At 34.7% G+C, this 12,347-nt stretch overlaps 1 protein-coding gene across 5 annotated transcripts; it reads left to right on the top strand.

Annotated features, from left to right (window-relative positions):
• The first annotated feature begins 563 nt into the window (after window positions 1–563).
• On the top strand, window positions 564–11,858 carry LOC141678402 (calmodulin-binding transcription activator 2-like). Of its 5 annotated transcripts, none has more exons than XM_074484714.1 (13): window positions 564–780; window positions 892–978; window positions 2,628–2,747; window positions 3,251–3,366; window positions 4,127–4,215; window positions 5,297–5,342; window positions 5,811–6,090; window positions 7,048–7,280; window positions 7,648–7,998; window positions 8,086–8,777; window positions 9,491–10,073; window positions 10,506–10,814; window positions 11,415–11,858. In XM_074484714.1, exons 2-13 carry the CDS (start codon window positions 939–941, stop codon window positions 11,436–11,438), a joined length of 2,883 nt encoding a protein of 960 aa, XP_074340815.1. In that variant the 5' UTR covers window positions 564–780; window positions 892–938; the 3' UTR covers window positions 11,439–11,858. The 5 variants fall into 5 exon arrangements, with proteins under 5 accessions (XP_074340815.1, XP_074340835.1, XP_074340821.1 ...); XM_074484734.1 differs by having other exon boundaries at window positions 2,602–2,747; XM_074484720.1 differs by lacking the exon at window positions 564–780 and having other exon boundaries at window positions 824–978.
• Window positions 11,859–12,347: the final 489 nt, after the last annotated feature.

Raw genomic sequence — 12,347 nt, 5'->3', positions numbered from 1 at the left:
GACAGTTAAAATGAAACGGAGAGAGTAATAATCGAGTAAAAATCAGTATTCTAAAAATTATTTTTACCGATTCGATTTTTGAAATCCGATTTATTTTTATGAATATTTTCTTTATTGGAGTATATATATTTATTTATTAAAATTAAAATACTATATTAATTTAAATATGAATAAGTATAAAAATTATGATATAATAAATATATATTTATTAATAAATAATTAATATAATGATAATAATATATCAAATATAATTTAATATTATAATACATTCGATTTTTACTTCGATTAATCCCCGATTTTCAATTAATCCTAAATCGGTAACTCGACCGATCTTCCCCGATTTCCGATTTTTACAACACTGGCAAATATGAATATATAATTATTATATTTTAATAATATTGTAAGTGTACACATAGAAACGTGATAAACATGGGCCCACAAATAATATCCGGCCACGTCAGATTTGCTTCCCGTAAAAGCAACCTCCCGGCGCCACATCACACACTGTGACAATCTGCGTGTACATGTATCTAATTATCTCTCTCTCTATCTCTTCTCTTTCAAAATAATTAATTCTACATAATAAAAATACACTATGCGAGTTCTTTGGGTGTAAACACAGAAATTGACTTACATATCCCCTTTTTTCAGCATTAATTCACAACCTATACATACATTTCCTGTATCTATATTTTCACACATATATAACAACACTCTCCCCCCTGTTTTTATTTTCCCCCTTTTTTCAGCGCCCGAGGTTTTAATAGCTGAGAATTACTGGTTAGGGCTTTTTATTCGAATAATTTGTGATTATATTTTATTTGATTGTTTATTACTCGTGATTAATTGATTGATTAAGCTTGTTTTGTAATTGATTTTGATGATTTGTAGGTTTTATTTGGGATTGAATTGGCGTGTGATGAAATTCTGGTGGTTCTATGGCTGATTCTAACCGTTTTGTTCCGAGTTTTTCGCTAGGTTTGCACTTATTCTATCTGTTTATGTTCTCTGTGTGTGTGAAAGAGAGAGAGAGAGAGAGAGTGTTGTGTGTGTGAAAGAGAGAGAGAGAGATTATTGTGTGTGTGTGTGTGTTGTGTGTGTGTGTGAGAGAGAGAGTGTATTGTGTGTGTGTGGGAGAGAGAGATATAGATAAAGAGTGTTGTGTGTGTGTGGGAGAGAGAGATATAGATAAAGAGTGTTGTGTGTGTGTAATATATATAGAGAGAGAGTGTGAGAGAGAGAGACAGAGATAGAGAGAGTGTTGTGTGTGTGTAATGTAGAGAGAGGGTGAGAGAGTGGGAGAGAGATAGAGATAGAGAGTGTTGTGGTGTGTGTAATATACATAGAGAGAGAGAGATGGAGAGAGAGTGAGATAGAGAGTGTTGTGTGTGTGAGAGAGTGAGATAGAGATGGAGAGAGAGAGAAATATAGAATATGAACAATGTGACGTGTACAGAATTAGGTTGCATTCTATGTGTTTGATTATCTTGCTCTGCTTGTGCTTGTGAGTATGATATTTGTGCAGATAGAATATGAGCAATGTGATGTGTACAGAATTAAGTTGCATTCTATGTGTTTGATTATCTTGCTCTGCTTGTGCTTGTGAGTATGATATTTGTGCAGATAGAATATGAGCAATGTGATGTGTACAGAATTAAGTTGCATTCTATGTGTTTGATTATCTTGCTCTGCTTGTGCTTGTGAGTATGATATATGTGCATATAGAATATGAGCAATGTGATGTGTACAGAATTAGGTTGCATTCTATGTGTTTGATTATCTTGCTCTGCTTGTGCTTGTGAGTATGATATTTGTGCATATAGAATATGAGCAATGTGATGTGTACAGAATTAAGTTGCATTCTATGTGTTTGATTATCTTGCTCTGCTTGTGCTTGTGAGTATGATATTTGTGCATATAGAAAATGAGCAATGTGATGTGTACAGAATTAGGTTGCATTCTATGTGTTTGATTATCTTGCTCTGCTTGTGCTTGTGAGTATGATATTTGTGCATATAGAATATGAGCAATGTGATGTGTACAGAATTAGGTTGCCTTCTATGTGTTTGATTATCTTGCTCTGCTTGTGCTTGTGAGTATGATATTTGTGCATATGAATTGTGTGATGTGTACAATATTAGGTTGCATACTCTGTGCACACACGCAGGCTTATGATATAGTGCATATAATATATGAATTTTGTGGAGTGCAGTGTGTACAAATTAATTAGCTGTCATTTTGTGCATGTGTGTGCACTCACATACTTGTGATATATATGCATATTGTGTATGATTGCGTGATGTGTGCAATTTAGGTTGAAATTTTTTAGCAAATTGTAATATTTATGTATGATAGACGAATTGTGTGATGTGGCACAAATTTTGGTTTGCATGTTTGGGCTTTGATTTAATAGGTTAATTGTCATGTAATTTCTTGTGATATGAACACAGTAAACAAAATGCATGTAATTTGTTTCTCTTTATTCACGCTCTCCTCTTGCATCTGATATAATATTGGGGGAAAATCATTTGTTCAGTTATCGGATAGTTAGAAAGATGCATTTGGCAGCATCAGCTATAATATTGGTGTTATTTATGCAAGGATATTCTGAATGTCGAATTTGACAGACTTGCAGCAGATTCTGGAAGAAGCAAAGCACAGGTGGCTGCGCACTACTGAAATTTGTGAAATTCTGCAGAATCATAAAAAATTTCACGTAACACAAAATCCTCCTGTGAAACCAGCAGGTTCGTAACGATAACCAAATGTTTACATGCTTTAGTTTTAATTTTATAATTCTTGTGGATTTGAAAAATATGAAAAGGTAGAATCTCTTAGGTATATTACCGAGCTTTTCCATTATGCATCGAAATGGTATACAGTTTAACTTTAAGACGAGGTATTATAAAATCCGCCTTGAGCTTGAAGCAAAATTAAACAGCCCATTGCATATCCACTTTCAGTAAATCTGTTTGTTAACCTGGATTCTACCTGCACATCCAAATTGGTGTCTGTGCATAAGCAGGAATCTTGTAAGGTGTATTAGCTTTGTGTGAGTATATTAGTAAAATATCCTTGATATCTTATTTTATTATCCATCCATAATTAACTATCGAGAAACTTAATGTGTTTCCCTAAATGAGGTGTAAACAAAATATAATCACCACTTTTCAAAAAATTCCCAGTTATCTATAATCTTTGACATTGGTAGTTGGTAGATCATATGACACAACCTGTTTATCTTATACAGCTGGCTCTTTGTTTCTATTTGATCGGAAAGTCCTCAGATATTTTCGTAGAGATGGTCATCGCTGGAGAAAGAAAAAAGACGGGAAGACAGTCAGAGAAGCTCATGAAAAACTTAAGGTTAGTCCTTCATTCCATCTATTCTCAGGTAAATGGACAATTAGTCTGTCTCTAGGTGGCCAAGGTACTATTAAGTGTTTGTTGTGCGCCCTTACGGTACAGATAAGGTAGTTGTGGATTTGTGTTGTAACCTTGAATCTCGACCTGGTGACATGTCGCAAGTTGTTAGTTAATCATAAATTCAATTCCACTTCTAATATTTTGCACTTATAAAATTTAAATTGCTAGAGATAAATAATTTCAAGTACAATCCATTTTACCATTTAAGGTATTTTTAAAGCTTTTTGTTATGAAATATCAAGGGGTTGGTGACTGATGTTCTGCAGCTCTTGCCTCTTTGCAGGTTTCGTTATGATGCTTTTTATTTTTTTTTTAAATTTAAAACATTTCTTTTTTAGAATTTCCACAAGAGTTCTTTTGGTGGGTACAAAATGTGCAAGTGCTATAAGGCAATACAATTAGTTTAAAAAAAAGTTTAGTTTAAGAATTGATGGCTCTATTAATTAAGACTGTATGAATGTTTCATTTCCAACATCCCCCAGTCATTTCACTCGCTCTCTCTCTCTCTCTCTCTCTCTCTCTCTCTCCCTCATTCCCTCCCTCTCACTTTTTAATTAATCATTAAGTCTAATCGGTAAAATCAATTTTGAGTTTGGTTTTAAACATTTGATAAACAAAAATTTGCCTTTAATTGTTTGGCTATATGTAGCGTGACTTATTTTTCCGTGCTATTTCACTTAGTACTTACCTTCTCTAATAGACAGGCAGCGTCGATGTTCTTCATTGCTATTATGCCCATGGAGAAGATAATGAGAACTTTCAGCGAAGATGCTATTGGTTGCTTGATAAGTGAGTGTTGCTGCTTGGTGAAATAGATGTTTTGCTTTTCTGATATGATACTGAATTAGCTTTTTGTTATAAAATAATATATTTTACAATGTAATAACTACCCTTAAAACTATTATTAGTCAAAATTATTAGGTTAACTTTGTCTAAATTTAATAAATGTAACATGGCAAATATTAAACGCCATATATGCTTAAATGGATGGAGACGCACTTTTGATGTACAGAGTTTGATCTAGTTGGCTTCTGGAAATGATTCAATCAAATGACAAAAGAAAACAGACACTAACAATGTGCCTACTAACATTTTCACATCATTTACATCCACCTTCATATTTCTAGTCTATGTAGTTGAGCGTTTAACTCTTCAGAGTTCTATGTCCTTTGAACTTGTTAAAAATGGGACTGTAGAATAGACAATCTTTGGTTTGTACCTCAATATTGATTCCATTGGCAGAGGAATTCAATGTTAACACACAATTCAATCTTTTTTTATATTATTTGTTAAATAAAATATAACAAGAAAATGATTGACGAACAATATTGCCCCTGAAGTATATGATTGCGGACATAATAACCCCTAAGGGTAATATGGGAATTTTTTTTACCAAAAGGGTTAGAGTGAACAATTCTCAAACTTGAAGGGTTAAAATATGATTTTTTTTGTTCAAGGGTTTATGTGTACAATGTGTCATACTTTAAGTGCTAAGTTATAATTAAGCCTTTTTTAAAAAGACAATGAGTTTCTTCTTCAGAGGAATCTTTATGGATTTAAATTAAGTGAATAAATGTTTTGCTGACAATGTGATGGAAAAAATATTCTAATCGATGCTACCTGCTGAAATTCTACAATAAGCAAGACTGCTCTATATATCTTAATGAATTAATAATCGTACAGGAAGAAAAATAAATTGAGCAGTAAGGATATTACTGTTTATTCCTTTAGCTATATATCTTTCTCTAATTGTAATATACCAAACAAGTTCATTTGTATTTAACCTTGTGAGTAGAGTTAAATCTCAGTATTTAGATATTTTATAATGATATGCATTCTCAAAATGCTTATTATTCTTCCCTGTTTTCAGGCAGCTGCAGAATATTGTTCTTGTGCATTACAGAGAAGTAAAAGAGGTAATTCTTTGTTTAAATTTCCTAGTCATGGGTACTTACTGCAGTTACATTTTCTCTCTAGTATTTGCTTGCGTTAGTTTTAAACTTCATTTTGAATCATTGCTGCATAAGTTAAAGGGTCAATTTACTTTCCATGGTTAGTAAATCTCTCTCTATGCAGATTTTTTTTAATCCAGACATGTTAACCTGCATATATACGGAAATATGTCTATATATGTAATAACACATATAGATGTGCTAATACACCAATGTGGATGTATTTTAATGTGTATGTGCTTCTTGCTATTGCTTATAGTATCTCCACCATGATAGGACTTCGATTGAAATGAAAGGGTGTAGCTCTCTCTTATATCTGACTGATAATATTTTTCAATTGTAATGATTTTAATTTCTTTTCCTTACATGGTCAATAAATTATCTGAACGAATTTCTATGGAACACTAAGTTGATACACGTGACACATTGCAGGGGTACAAATTGGGCAGTCACCATTCTAAAAACGCAGATTCAGAACTTCGAAGTCCTCAGATTGATTCACCCAGTATGGAACAAGCTTACTCCCCTCAAACCATGTCTGGAACATCTCGTGCATCTCATTCTTATCCAGGTGACTGGAGTGGGCCGACAATTTCTTCAGAATTTGAGGAAAGTTTTCCTCTAGCAGATCCTGAGATTTCTTCTCTGGTACAGTTATTGCAGCTCCCATCTTCTAATCCTTCTTGTCATTCAGATGGAACTACCAGTGCTGGTAAGAACTGTTCATTGTTGCTAGACTGTTGTCTCCTGTCAAATTTCAGTAAACTTGACTATAGTGTTTTCTTGGCATCTTTCATGTATACCAGTAGAAAGTTCTTAGTTTGGTATAACAAAGAATTTAGCTGTCTATGTGAGAGCTACTTCGGCTTTGCTGTCTTTAGCATTACTCATTTACTCCAGAAGTCCATAGTATAGTTAAGCAACTCGATTTTAGGGGCACCTAGCACCTGATTATTTATCTTTTTCCTCTTACCCCTACAACCTGGTACTATAGATTTTAAGGGAGGGAGGGGGAGGGGGAGGGGGAGGGGGAGGGAGGGAGTCAAAATAGGGAGTCTCTTGGTCATCCTTCCTTCCTCATTTGCCAAGGAGCTTCTTCCTACTCCCAAGATATTTCTTGTAGTAAATTAATAAAGACACGTCTCTTTCCTTTTTTATTGTACTTCAATTGATCGAAAGTACTTTTAGTAATATTAAAAAAATTATTTAAGGAGCAAGTATAAGGAGTGATGTTGGAGATATGCACGCTCTAAATTATTAGGAGCCAATTTTCATATTATATTTTAAGAGTGAACTAAGATTATCTTGGAGATGCTCTTGGAATGCAGTACATAGCATGGGTAAACAAATTAAATGTGTGAACACAACCAAACAATAACTGGATTTAAAAATAGTAGTGCCAATTTTGGTTTCTGAGAAATCTATGGTCAGTTTACTGCTTCATTAATTTTTTTTCAAAAGATTATAATAGTAGCAGTCTAGCAGAGTATATGAGTAGAAGTTTGAGTTTTATTTGTTGTTTTAAGGTTTACTTATTAATGTAGAAGGTAAGTTGCAATGCTCTAATCGTTATTTCGTACTGGTTCTGTTTGTCCATCACTAAAATGACGTTATGCCTGGTCATATTTCTAAGATCTACAGACTTAACAAGGTGCCTATAACACTCCAGGGTTACTTGGATCCAGTCTCGGTGGCGGCCTGGGCTCATCTATATGGACCGAGAGGCATGGATTAAGCCAGAACATGTTACATCCACCTGAGCAAAAAGTTGATTATGACCATGTTAATACAGCAGATGTCCTATCTCACAAGCTAATTGACACTAGGTTGGATCCTGATTATATTGCTCCAGATTTTGCAAGGATGGAAGATGGTCTGCTTCCTGATTGCCAAATTGGTCAGGTGTGGCCTCCTGACTTCAATCTTTTCCATTATGTTGTCATTCCAATTTTACACGGAATTTATACGTTACTTATACTAAATACTTTAGTCTAGGATTGTGCTGTGTATATATCTCAGTATCTCTATTCTGCTTTTTCCCTCCCCATATTTGGTTGTCACAATTTGCCTACGAAAATTATGTATAAATGGTGCTAGTATCACATTTTATCAGGTGTGAATATTATTCTGAGTGTGTTAGTCAGATAAAAATAAAGAACCTTGATGTCGAATTTGTTAAATGACTAGAATATTGTTTTGTTTACATCAAATAATGTGACACAAATACTATCTACTGTCAAACCTCTGACCTTCATATAAACATACCCAGTTGGAGGACTCTTCTGGTTCAATGACAAAAGTAAATTATAGTGCTAAAATTGAAAGCAGTGGTCAATTAGGCGAAGCAAGCAAAAAAGCCGGTGAGCTGAAAAAAATTGATAGTTTCGGGAGATGGATGGATAATGAAATTGGCAAAGATTGTGATGATTCCATCATGACATCTGGCTCTGACAGATATTGGAATACACTTAATACTGAGCATGATGATAAGGAAGTGTCCAGTCTCTCTCTCCAGATGCAACTGAATACAGAATTTCTAGATCCTTCTCTTTCTCAGCAGCAACTATTTAGCATCCATGACTTTGCTCCAGATTGTGCCGATTCAGAAGTGAATACAAAGGTATGCATTTTGAGCACTTTTTTTCAATTTTATGTCTCCTTTTTTCTGCCTTAATGTTTGTTGCTTGTTATATCTGTTCTCTTGTAGGTGTTGGTTGTTGGTTCTTTCATGGGGGAGAATAAGCATTTTAGTGATTACAAGTGGTGCTGTATGTTTGGTGAAATTGAAGTTGCTGCAGAAGCTTTGAGTGAAAATGTGTTACGATGTCGAACTCCTTCACATACTCCTGGTTTTGTTCCCTTCTATATAACATGCAGCAATAGGTTGGCTTGTAGTGAGGTGCGGGAGTTTGAATTTCGCGAAAATACATCTACAAAGTCATGTTTAATGGCTGACAAAAAAGCACCAGAAGATGAACTCAGAATTCTGACTCGACTGGTAAAGTTGTTATCTTTGGGGGTAGAGAAGAAAAAAATTCACTGCACTGTAGAAGAATGTGATGGATGCAAAGTGATGAATGTTGTACATACTCTTAATACTGATGACAAGAGTAGCCTGGGGAGCTTGGATAAGACCCTTACCGACTTTAAGGGAAATTCTACAGATGTTTTACTTAAATTTTTGCTTAAAGACAAAGTATATGATTGGCTGGCATGCGAAACACACAATATGGGTAGAGGACTCAATATTTTGGATGATGAGGGACAAGGGGTTATTCATTTGGCTGCTGCTCTTGGTTTTGAGTGGGCTGTTGCTCCCATTATTGCTGCTGGGATCAGTCCCAATTTTAGAGATGCTAAAGGCAAGACAGCGCTCCACTGGGCTTCATATTATGGGAGGTGAGACTTTATCTTAATACTTGCCAAAAATCTCTTCTAATAATGGAATATGGTGCATTGGTATTACATGCTGCTCACTACCATGTAGAGTATATTTTTTTAGTCTTTATTACAAAATTTAGGCCAGAAACTGTTACCTAATATCAACATTGCTAGATTTAAATATTAAAAAAAATACGTATTTTTATTGTTAAGCTTGCTGGCTGGTAGTAAGAATCTATTGCTTTGAAGTTTGATGTTTTAAGTCCTTGATATCAGCACTTTTGCATGCCTACACTGGGAGGTTTCTCTTTCGCTGTGTTCAAGCAAGTGTAATGCTAAATTATTCATTCATTTCAAACAAGCAATTTCACCACGATTTTATCCCCCCACATGTGAATAGCTATTCTACTTAATGTAAGAGGTAGTGGCCCTTTGACATAGTCATTCTAAACAGATGAGACGAAAAAGGTGAAATTCTATGTGCTGCAACTTTAACAGGGACAAGGAAACAGTAATAAATTTGAGCAACTTCAAAACAATGTTTCTAATATAAACCTGAATGTGACTTGCGCCTAAGCTACTAGTGAATGCTGCGTGAGCTTATTAGCATCACGATCCTAAAAAAAATCAGCTCTGGTGTCTGGTCTTCACCCTGCTAGTCAAGATATTTTGTCGTTCTTTTTCTTTCCTTATATGATATATCTAATCTATTTTAATTTTAATTTTTCCAGAGAGAATACTGTCATTGTGCTTGTTAAGTTGGGTGCTGCTGCTGGTGCAGTTGAAGATCCAACTCCTGAATTTCCTGGTGGGCAGAAAGCTGCTGATTTGGCATCGATCAGAGGCCATAAAGGAATTGCTGGCTTTTTGGCAGAAACAGATTTAGTTAGTCATCTTTCTTCATTAGGTTTCAACGGAAGTGTAACGGATAATGCTACATCAGGAGTCAAGTCAGACAGTACTGTGGAGAATGCGAGAATATATGATTTTCCACCAGATGAAGTATCAAAAGAGGAAATTTCATTGAGAGGATCTCTTGCTGCTGTTAAAAATTCAGCACATGCAGCTTCCCTAATTCAGGATGCATTGAGGGTTCTTTCATACCGTCATAGACAAATCACTAATAGCAACAGTGATCTATCTGAAAATCCACTTGACCTTGTTGCTCTTGGTTGTTTGAGCAAGGTTCAGAAGATGCATGACTTTGATGACTATCTGCACTCTGCAGCTGCAATAAAGATCCAGCAGAAATACCGCGGCTGGAAAGGCAGGAAAGAGTATTTGAAGATACGGAAACGTATTGTTAACATTCAGGTATACATGTATGAAAGATTAATCTGCAAAGCACTTAACTTAAGTAAGAACTTAAGTCGTCCCTATGAAATAAATTCTGAATCCATATCCCTATGAAAAGAGTTGTTTTTTGTGCTATTGAGACGAAGATGCAAAATTTTTTATGGCATTTGTATTATTAATTGTTTGCAAAGTATTTATCAGTAATACTCTCATGCCATCACTGTTATCGAGCAACATAAATTAAATTATAGAGAGGGACAGTTTGATGCAACTAAAGAATTTTAATGTGTAGATCCAGCCTTAAAAATAGTGTCACTGGGGATAGGATAAAGGCGGGACATCAACTTTTCACTTTCTTATGACCTATATTTGAACCTCCTGTTTTGATGCGTGTAAATGATTGTTATAATATTTGGGTGATACTATTATGTACTCATATTTGCTTTTCAGGCTCATGTGAGGGGACATCAGGTGCGTAAGCATTATAAGAAGGTTGTCTGGTCTGCCAGTATTCTTGAAAAAGTAATTCTGCGTTGGAGGCGGAAAAAGTGTGGCTTGCGTGGATATCGGTTGAAGAAAGCAGCTGAAGCATTAGGACCTGGCCATGAGAAGAACGATGAGTATGATTTTCTTCGAATTGGTCGAGAACAGAAGGCTGAGGGTGTTAAGAAGGCTCTCGCAAGAGTCCAGTCAATGGCCCGTAACCCAGAAGCTCGAGACCAGTACCTGAGGCTGGTAAAAAAATTTGAAGAAGACAAGGTGATCTTTGTCTTCCATAATTCTATCCTTTGATGTATTTCCTTAAATCAACAATATGCCTTTGCTTGTCTAAGAATTATGCAAGTGGTTCTTAAGGCTTTTCAAATGGTTGTTACGAGTCTGTTTATTCTGCTGTATTGTGCAGGAGTCCTTGACTTTACTGTTCTGGATATAATTGTGTTGATATGAGTTAAAACCCTTATAGCTGTTCGGTACCTTGTTTTTGAAGTCTGCAGGCTTATAAATTTCTTGGGGTTGAATAGTGTTTAGGTAGGATCTATTAAACTGTAGGAAGGTGGATAATATGCATTTTTTCAGTCGTTATATTTGTCTGTTGATGCATGAAATAATGATTTTCTATATATTTTATAAATAGCATATATTCCTTCTAGATCTGGATGTGTAATGGAGATTTTCTTTACCAATTCCATTAGAAAAATTTGACAGATCGTGAAATCTCCCTAACTGAAATGTATATTGCATTCTTCCGTCACTTTATTTATATCAAAATTTGCCAAATGGTTGTGTTTTCTAATAAATGCGTTGGATGCCTGTTTGTGGTAATTTGAACAGTATCTGACTATTATGCGATTTATACAGGAGAAGAGTGCGCAGCACAGGTAGATAGCTCCTGAGAGTAGAAGTAGGTACACCTGGTACATGGGCTGACAATATTGATAAGTGTTGATAGCAATTTGAGATCATTCAATTTTTTGGGGTCATGCGGCAGTAGTGGCACTAACAGATGAAATGGAGGTATCATGTGAAAAATAATTAATTTTCTGTGGTTCGGACGGCTCTCACTATAATATAACTAATTCTCTGTTTTTGTCATCTGAGAAAATGTAGAGGTGGAAGAATTTACATGCTTATCTTTTATCATTGTAAATTGAAATCCTCATTGGTAGATGTTAAAAGCAGATTTAATGTATTTCGAATCACCAGCTGGCTTTGTACATATGTAGTATCAGTAGTGTTTGTATCAGCTTCAGGGGTACTTCCATATTAAATTATGCCAACATTCAAGGCGCCCCTATAAATTTATACTCCCCTAGTGCCTTGTTTTGACCGGTCTCTGGTCTTGATTATATTTTGACCACAAATTATACTTAATATATTACTTGCCTATGACCCGTGCGATGCACGGATTGTCTTTAACATGATTTTTAATAATATAACTATATCTTAAAATTATTATATTATTTTTAATAATATAACTATATCTTAAAATTATTATATTTTGATATATAGTTTCAATAGTTGAAAAATAAATTGAAAAATATAATAAGTTATAATAATAAATGTTTTGTGATAATTTGAGGCTTGATTGAATATAAATAATATAATAGAATAGAATATGTTGTTCATGGGACTCGAGTCCTGCAGAAATTGTTAAAATAAAGAATATAAAAGTTTAAATATAATAAGCTGTTGACGGGGTTTGAACCCTGAATCCATGAGAGCAGTTTAAATATTAATATAATAATATTTTATTATTGCATCCAACGGTTCTCGTCTATCTTACTTTAGATC

This window comes from Apium graveolens, chromosome 1, assembly GCF_009905375.1.
Source record: "Apium graveolens cultivar Ventura chromosome 1, ASM990537v1, whole genome shotgun sequence".
In the NCBI taxonomy this organism is placed as follows: domain Eukaryota; kingdom Viridiplantae; phylum Streptophyta; class Magnoliopsida; order Apiales; family Apiaceae; genus Apium; species Apium graveolens.
This window is presented reverse-complemented; position numbering and strand designations above follow the sequence as displayed.

What these genes read in the sequence shown, in the direction of transcription:
- LOC141678402 (XM_074484714.1), top strand. Translation starts at nt 939, where the DNA reads ATGGCTGATTCTAACCGTTTTGTTCCGAGTTTTTCGCTAG. An exon ending in TGCTATTGGTTGCTTGATAA is followed by an intron (nt 4,216 to 5,296) that starts GTGAGTGTTGCT and finishes CCCTGTTTTCAG; the next exon opens with GCAGCTGCAGAATATTGTTC. An exon ending in AAAAATTTGAAGAAGACAAG is followed by an intron (nt 10,815 to 11,414) that starts GTGATCTTTGTC and finishes CGATTTATACAG; the next exon opens with GAGAAGAGTGCGCAGCACAG.